At 49.4% G+C, this 8,810-nt stretch overlaps 1 protein-coding gene across 1 annotated transcript in view; it reads right to left on the bottom strand.

Moving 5' to 3' along the window:
* syne1b (spectrin repeat containing, nuclear envelope 1b) overlaps positions 1-8,810 on the bottom strand; it is a gene marked incomplete at its 3' end in the record, with an annotated part of 107,963 nt that overhangs the window by 55,422 nt on the left and 43,731 nt on the right. The window contains exons 51-63 of the mRNA XM_080850248.1: positions 8,350-8,499; positions 7,823-8,114; positions 6,250-6,422; positions 5,321-5,630; positions 4,720-4,884; positions 3,890-4,246; positions 3,429-3,565; positions 3,108-3,285; positions 2,497-2,679; positions 2,037-2,180; positions 1,352-1,507; positions 498-662; positions 1-149 (exon numbers count right to left, since the gene is read on the bottom strand). The exon at positions 1-149 is cut by the window's left edge and continues 178 nt beyond it. Of these exons, the coding sequence (XP_080706374.1) occupies positions 1-149; positions 498-662; positions 1,352-1,507; positions 2,037-2,180; positions 2,497-2,679; positions 3,108-3,285; positions 3,429-3,565; positions 3,890-4,246; positions 4,720-4,884; positions 5,321-5,630; positions 6,250-6,422; positions 7,823-8,114; positions 8,350-8,499 (2,559 nt within the window). The remainder of the gene's footprint in view (positions 150-497; positions 663-1,351; positions 1,508-2,036; positions 2,181-2,496; positions 2,680-3,107; positions 3,286-3,428; positions 3,566-3,889; positions 4,247-4,719; positions 4,885-5,320; positions 5,631-6,249; positions 6,423-7,822; positions 8,115-8,349; positions 8,500-8,810) is intronic.

Raw genomic sequence — 8,810 nt, 5'->3', positions numbered from 1 at the left:
AGCAGGGCGTCCCAGGAGTCCTTCAGCTCCTGGATCTGCTGGCGGATGGTGGGGACCCCCTCGGCGGAGGTGTTCCTCTGCACCGACTCCCCCCGCGTCACCAGCATCTTCAGCTCGATCTCCTTCTCCTGTCGGGCTGTCAGCAGAGCCTACAGAGGCGTCACCACAGGAGGCGATAGAGGGAAATGGAGGGGTTAGCTGAAACGGCTCAGGGTCGGAATGTAGCAGCCTTTTACAAATCTGCTCCAGACGCCTCATTTACTTTAGAGATTCAGGTCTGGTGTAAGGTGGCTTCGTCAGTTTGCAAGATAATCTGAGGCTGCTTTAGGATCAATGGATTTCTCCATTCTAGCATTCTAGATAATCTGAGGCTGCTTTGGGATCAACAGACTTCTCCATTCTAGCTGGACTTAAATATGCCACACGCTTAGTCAAATATAAGTGGTTAGCATTCCTTTGGCCTCAATCACAAACATCATCTTATGAGTCCCCCACACCTCCAGTTTGATCATCCTGCTGTCCAGCACGCTCCGGTCGGCCGTGGGGGCGCAGTAGGAGTGCATCATGTGGCTGGTGTCCGACACCCAGTTGTGCAGGTCCCGCAGGCCCTTGCAGAAGAGCTGGTGTTCGCTCATGATGTGCTCCACACGAGACGCCTTCTCCTGGAGAATGCAGGGCGCAGAACAGCTCTTATCAGCTAGGGTTAGAACTGCACGGATCCACACAGACCCACAACTCAAGGCAAGTCTCTCAAGTCTCTGCAAGACAGACCTCTGAAATTCGTTATAGGAATGACGGTCTCTAGGTTATAAGGAAAAGATCTAGACATCAAAGACAGGATTCTCTTTTCTTACGAGCTGGCTTTGTGCCTTTCATGTTCTCACACTCTATAAAACAAGTCTTCTTCCACCTTCCGTCCTTCAGTAGAGAGGATGAAAGACACTTTTTAAGTTGGTCGTGTGTAACTGAAATATGTGTAATAACTGTGATCCATTATTATTATTAGCAGAAGTAGGAGTGGTTGTAACTGATGAGTTCTGATTAGTTTAGGTTATTAAGTTCTGGTTTAGAGGTTCAGGCTCAGACAAGACTGCGGCAAGCGTTAGCTGAAAAAGAGATGCTGTTGCTTGGGTAAGCAGACAGAACAAATGTTCTTAAACAGAAGATTGAAAGAAGGATTCAAAGCTCACTTCACTGAAAGATGGGGTAAAACTGGCCAGCAATATTCACTCAAAGTAGTTTGACATGCAGATTCATGAAGATCTTTGCAGTGCCCTCATCCGTGAGCTAGTGCAGTGGTCACCATTACGGCTGGTGCTGCCACTGTCCCAGCTGGTTTGTGGAGCGTTACCTTGGTGGTGTTGGTTAGAGCGAGGAGCTGAGCGGAGAGCTGCGAGACGCGGTGGAGGTAGCCCTTCCCTGCCGAGTGCTCGTCCCACAGCTGCTGGGCTCTCTCTCTCAGCCGGCTCAGCTGTTGCTCCTGGGACGCAAGCTCCTCCAGCACCGACTGGAGCGCAGCACAGCGGCACGCAGCGGGACAAGACAGAGGTCAAAGGTCAACGGTTAGACACAAGCGCTCACAGCATGGCGGATGCAGGCGTGTTAGACAGGCAGAGAGGTTAACAGGTACAGACAAAGATGAGCTGGGAAGGCACTTGGTATGAGTAGCGTTTAGAAACACATTATGCGGGACAGACAGTGGTAGGCAATGGAAGCCACTGACAAACGTAAGGCAGACAAGGTTTAGAATGGAGAGACAGAGGAAGAACGAATAGCGTTGAGGACATGGCGGGTGGCTGTGACGGGTGAAGGCAAGCATAGGGAGCGCTGGAGGTGGACCCTGGAGACAAACAGACTACTGCTACACCATTGGTGGAGGTGATGGACTGCTGCTGGACAGATGGACAGGGAACTACTGCTACACGAGTAGTGGACGTGATGGACAGGAGCCTTGTGGGTGGAGCGGGTGGGGATCTGTGATGATCTCTCGCGGTGATAAGCCATGAGATGGGCGTTGCCGTGATTACAGGCAGTACCTGCAGCTTGTGGAGCTCCTGCTTCTTGGCTGCAAGGTCGTGCAGCCGGCTGCTGCTCCCCTGCACCGCGGCCTCTGTGCCCGTCAGCCAGTCCTGAAGCGGGTCCACACTCTCCTCAAAGTCCTCCATCTGTGACTGGAGGCTCTGGAAGCCCAATACAAACACATGTTGTGCTCCTTTCAGTCAGATTATTCTGTCAATATTCATATTTATACTCAGACATTCATTGTGCGTTAGAAATAGTGCCAACGTAGGCCTGAAACTATCAAGGCACTGATCAAACATTTTATATAGCAGTAAGGGGGTTCAGGCTCTGGGCTCTGTAAAGCGCCTAGAGGCAATTGTATTGTTATGGCGCTATACAAATACAATACAATTGAATTGAATTGAATTGAATTGAATTGAATTGAATTGAATTGAATTACTACAAACACACGAGCCACAGCCCTGTGGTGCTGACCTGTAAGATGGCCTCCCTCTGATGCAGGGTGGTCATGAGGCTCTTCCAGTCCTCCCTGGCGCCTCTGACCTTTGACCTCACGGCCTCCTCTCGGTCTCTGGTGGCGATGCGGAGCAGCAGGTCCCCACAGAACACCACTGCGTTGAGCTTGGTCTGGCCCTGCTCTCGGTCACAAACACACTCCTGAGAGAGATAGGCAGTACAGGAGGTATGGAAGATAATAGAAATAGGTGTAGAAAAGCCTTTATTGTCAGTGGATTTGCAAACAACGAAATTTAAAAATATGGATAGCATGAAACAAACTCACTTCAAGAAAAATGTATTAAGGCAGTACACTAATTAACTTAAAGTAGAAAAAAACGCACTCTCAAGCTTGTCTCACTACTTATTTATTTATTTACTATTTTGACCATTTAAACCACCGCGTTTCGGCATAAGCCATCGTCAGTGTGTCACTAATTAACACAGTTGAAATATTGTGTATGTATTGTGAATTGGGTATATGTACATATTCCTTTTATATGCTATATAAGCATTTCCTATCTCTTTCCAACACTACTGTACAATACATAGAGTACATACACTAATCTTTTGCCCGGTCAGGACTGTACCTGAATCTTCTGCAGACTAGAGGACACCTCAGCCAGGTTTTGTGGCACGTCGAAGCATTTGGCTGTGTTGATCTTGGCGTGGACCAGCCACTGCTGAAAATCTCTGCATGCAGAGCGGAACCTCTGGTCCAGGAGCTTCTCTTTGTTCTGACACTCACGGGATGCCTGAAGACTCAGACTGGGGGGGGAGAAGAAGAGGACGCTCCATTATGAAAATTGATTTTGTCTAATAGTTCACCTGAACTTTTTCCATTGTGAACTTAGTAATACGTCTCCGTTGTTGTGTGCAGTCTTACACTGTGCCACTAAGTGCAGACTCACCTGTTGTAGTCTTTGATGAGAGCAGACACCCTGTCTGGCTGGGGGCCCAGTTCCCTGGAGAAGCGGCACAGATCATTGAGTTGGGTCTTCAGCTGCTCAGAGGTCTCCTCTGCTTTCAGCAACTCCTCCGAGGTTTCCTTAAGCAGACACAGACAACTACATCATTCACTACATAACCACTGTGAGCTGAAAATATATACCAGTAAGATGTATATGTGTCTGCATGTATGATGTCTCACATGATGGCAAACTATCAACTAGACTAAAAGTCATTTTATATAGTCACAGTTACTGCAGAGTTTCTTGAAGCATACACAGATACTCATCAGCGTGTAGTTTGTCTGCAATAAGCTGACCCCACACAAAAACTACAATTCACTTCGGTGGAAGGATCGTTGCTGTAGATCTGTGAAACCCATTGTGTAGGTAGCAATATTCAGACACTCCACTTTGTTCGTTACCTTGGCGATCTGCCAGCCGTGGACGGCCTCCTCGCTGGTGTTCATGCCCTCGGTCTGCTGCAGACAGTTCTTCCAGTCCAGCAAACGCGCGGCAAACATCTGCAGCTCCTGCTCCAGCTGCGAGGCCAGCCGGCCGAACTCCTGCTCGGAGCTGGCCATCTGCTGCAGCGCCCCCTCCAGGCTCTCGCAGGCCGCCTGCGCCGCCCGCTCCCACTGCTCCCAGCCCGCCAGCAGCCCCGCCTCCTCGCGCTCCAGGGCCTCGCAGCCCAGCGTGGAGCTACGGCCGCGGGCCACGTTACCGCAACGCTGCACCCGTGTCATACGCTCCCAGCCCTGCTGCCGCGAGGCCAGCAGCTCCTGAGAGAGAGAGCATGTGGAGAAATAAAAAAAGAGATGGAGAAGAAACGAAGGGAAAGGAAGAAAAAGGTGAATAGTACGACAAATAATCTTTTATTTAAGCCTGTAGCAGCATTGGTCCCTCAATCCCTCCTCATGCCGAGGCCTCCTCCTCAACCAGGAGTCTGAATTTTGGTTGACTGCTGGAGGCGGAGCTTGACAGACATTCTGAATACTTGCAAGAATATTGACAAGAGGTTACTGGGTGAACATGCCTTTAGTACCACAGCAAAGGGCATATGTCATTCAGATCACTGGTGACTGTTGATAAAAGCACTCGACCTGCACTTACACGTGATGGACATCCAGGTACGAAAAGCACCGACCTCTGGCGATCATCCAGATTTCATAAAAAACATGTTTATATATACTGTACGTAACCATTGTGTACAACCGCAGCTAGGCCATTATTCCGAGGTAACTCTGTTACTCACTTTCACTTTAGCCAGCTTCCTCTGAACAGCGTCTGCATCTCCAGAGACGTCTGCCCAGCGCTGCAGCTCCTCCCGGGCCGAGGCCAGCCAGTCGCTCAGGTCTCGCACCCCCTCCAGGTACTGCTGGTGTTCCCTCACCGCAGCCTCCATCATGCCCAGCTTCCCCTACGTCACAGCAGATACACACTCCGTCAGAGGAACAGCAGATACACACTCCGTCAGAGGAACAGCAGATACACACTCCATCAGAGGAACAGCAGATACACACTCCATCAGAGGAACAGCAGATACACACTCCATCAGAGGAACACCTTCCACTACCACATATCTACAAAGCCGTCAATGTCTTGAGAACGCACCAAACAAGGAGCACTTGCTGAAACCTTACAAAAAAAATTTGCACAGAAAAGACTGTATGCATCTTATATATAAGCAACATGGTTGCAGACACACTTGTTGTTTAACCATGGTCATTACAGTACACTTAATGAAAGGTTTGTGTGCCAGACAGAATGAACTGTCAGTTTGCTTAACATTCCATGACTAAACACAAGACTGAACACAAAATGCTGCAAGTCAGACATTATCATAGACCCAGCACCTTAACCACAGCAGTGACGTCGCTGAAGTGAGACTGGATCTGGTCGCGGCATTCCCTCGAGAAGGTCTTGTCGCCGGTCTTCTTGTGCAGCTCCACGGCCTTGTCGGTGAGCTGGCTGAGGGTGGCGGCGTGGGCGTTGACGTCCGCCAGCATGGCCCGCAGGCGCTCCATCAGGCACACCTTCTCCTTCAGGCCCGGCTGCTCCAGCTCCAGGCAGCCCAGCTCCTGCTCCAGGCCCTCCAGCCACTGCTGCAGCGCCGCACGGCACTCCTGGAAGCTGCCCCACTGGGACACCGTCCACTCCAGACGGCTGCCACACACACCATGTAGAAGGAGAGGGCGACATAAGTCAGATACGTTTTGAGGATATACATTGGGCAAAATAAGTATTTGAACCCCTGCCGATTTCGCAAGTTTGCCCACAAAGAAATGCATGATCTATAATTGTAATGGTAGGTCTATTTTAACAGTGAGAGTCAGAATATCCACAAAATCATCCAGAAAACTGCATTTTATAACAGTTATGAATTGATTCGCATTTGATCGCGGCAAAGAAATATTTGTCAAATACTTATTTTCCCCACTGCAAGTCAGATACGTTTTGATGTGAGTGAGAGTGATGAGCGTGGTGCTGATGCGATGACCGGTGTTAGCAGGCTACATCAGACGTTGTTGAGGATGGCCAGTGCGAAATGACAGATGTTAACTGTATTTCACTTTTTGCACAGCAATCCTAAATTTTGTGTATGGTGCTAGAATTTGTTGATTGTTGATTTGAAAACAAAACCTGTGGTGAGAGATGCTTCCTCTGCAGTGATGGAGTGGGTTTGGAGTCCAGATTCTGCGTATCGTGTGGGCTTGGTGTCTGGACATGTTGGTGCTGTCGTAAACTTGTCATCTGTGTGTAGTGTTGGTAAGGCTGTACAAACCTGTGGCAGCTCATGGAGGTGACGAGCGTGTTGGCCCAGGTGTCCCTGAGCTCCTGTAGGTGTGAGCGGATGGCGTGCTGCCTCTCAGGGCCACAGCTCTTCAGCAGCTGCTCCCCCTTCCCCAGAGCTAGGTTCAGCCGCACCTCCCCCTCACCCTTCATCAGCAGGATGTCCTGCAAACACCGCAAAGATCACCATTACTTCAGAGATGACTTCAGAGCCCAGCCCAAGGACCACCAATCACATTCCTCTATATTGCAGGATAACTGTAAAGTTACATTTGCATTAATCTTATGATAACTAGTAGTATCAGTGGGAATAACAGTATTTCTTTTTTTATACAGAGACCCACATAGAGGCCAAATAGCTACGTAGACAAGTAAAGGTGCCTGAGGTAAAGCTCAGTCAGCAGATGGAATGAAACTGCACTAAAAACACAGGAGAACCTGTTAGAATTAGCAGGGACGTGCACAGGAGGGGGCTAAGGTTGCTCGGGCAACTCCCCGGATGTCCTTCTCGACTGAAGTTGCCCCTCTTAAGGAGATGTATATATTTTTTAAATAGTATTACGGCTGCAGAACTTCATGCATGCCTACATAAAATAATCACGGAATAAGCGATCAGGGGACGGGGGCGTGGCAGCGGTGGGTAGTGAAAGTTTTAAATGGTATTGACAAAATTTGCGATCAGGGGACGGGGGCGTGGCAGCGGCGGTTAGTGAGAGTTTAAAATGATATTGGCAAAATCTGCGATCAGGGGACTGGGGCGTGCCAGCGGCGGTTAGTGAGAGTTTAAAATGATATTGGCTAAATTTGCGATCAGGGGATGGGGGCGTTGCAGCGGCGGTGACAAAAAGCAACTGCCCTTCAAAGTTCCTGTACACGTCCCTGAGAATTAGAGACCATGAGGTCATTACTGCACTTGCATTAATCTTATGATAACTAGTAGTATCAGTTGGAATAACGGTATTTCTTTTTTCATACAGAGACCCACATAGAGGCCAAATAGCTATGTAGACAAGTAAATGTGCCTCCTGAGGTTAAGCTCAGTCAGCAGACGGAATGGAACTGCACTCAAAACACAGGAGAACCTGTTAGAATTAGCAGGGAAGTGCACAGGAGGGGGCTAAGGTTGATCGGGCAACTGCCGTTTGCCCTCCTCGACTGAAGTTGCCCCTCCGAAGGAAATATATATATTTTTTTATTTGTTTATATGTTTAAAATGATATTGGCTCAATTTGCGATCAGGGGACTGGGGTGTGGCAGCGGAGGTTAGTGAGAGTTTCAAATGATATTGGCAAAATTTGCGATCAGGGGACGGGGGCGTGGCACCGGCGGTGCCAAAAAGCAACTGCCCTTCAAAATTCCTGTGCACGTCCCTGAGAACTAGAGACCATGAGGTCATTACTGCACAGAGGGGGTCATGAGGTTCATTACTGCACAGAGGGGACCATGAGGTCATTACTGCACAGAGGGGGCCATGAGGTCATTACTGCACAGAGGGGGGTGATGAGGTCATTACTGCACAGAGGGGGGTGATGAGGTCATTACTGCACAGAGGGGGGTGATCAGACCTGGACCAGCGCCAGCCTTGTCTCCAGCGTCTCCTTGTTGCCGGTGGTGCTGTTGAGGGAGGCGAGGCGCTCCTGCACCCCGCTCAGCCAGCCGAAGCAGCCCTGCAGGGCCTCCTCGAAAGCCTGCTGCTCCTGCAAGCCGAGCTGGCAGCTCCGCAGGCGCTCCCGCAGGCTCCTCACCAGGCCCTGGTGCTGCGACTGCAGCTGGGCGGCCGCGCGCACCTCCCCTCCCCCACCAGACCCGGCCTCGTGCAGAGACTGGGCCTCCTGGCACAGACTCTCAAATGAGACCCTGTGGGAGACAGAAAACACATCATAAAATAAACATCTTACATTTCACAGGTATGGTTAACGCCACTTCATGTCCATTGATCTCTAGTGGTTTCAGACTCTCCACCAGGTCCTTCACATTCTGCCACCACTAATAAGATATAACAATCATTTGGACCAGTAACGGTCTTAAATGCTAAATCACTGGAGTGGAAGAACGCCACAATAAACAGAAGGGCCATGATGTGAACTCTGACCTCTCCTGGATCACTTCCTGTTGGAGCTCCTCCACTCGCTGCAGTGCTGATTTTTCTAGGTCACTTGACCTCTCCCCAGGCAGCTCCGTGGTCATCCTTCCCTCTATCAACTCCAGCCAGTGCTGCAGCTTTTGAACATGGTCTTCAAAGCTGCATACACACACATACACACACACATATACACACATGACTTCTGATTGACCATACAACCATATCATTTATGTGGTTAAAGTTTGCCTTCTGACTGCTTCTCTGCCTGATGTGAAGGCAGATATATTCGTAATAAGGATGTTGACTATGTTTTTTTCAGACTGAGGAGCTGCTGCCGACAAGATGTGTATAAACAATATCAGCTGGTGCAGCTGCGTGTTTTCATTATGACCAACAGCAATCCACTTAGTCATTTGAAGACTGAGATCAGTTGATAAAACAAATTAAATCAGGAAGAATTTCTGAACAAT

Source organism: Sprattus sprattus (genome assembly GCF_963457725.1).
Source record: "Sprattus sprattus genome assembly, chromosome: 13".
NCBI lineage: Eukaryota > Metazoa > Chordata > Actinopteri > Clupeiformes > Clupeidae > Sprattus > Sprattus sprattus.
The sequence above is the reverse complement of the archived record's forward strand: the minus strand, read 5'-3'. Positions and strand labels throughout refer to the sequence as shown.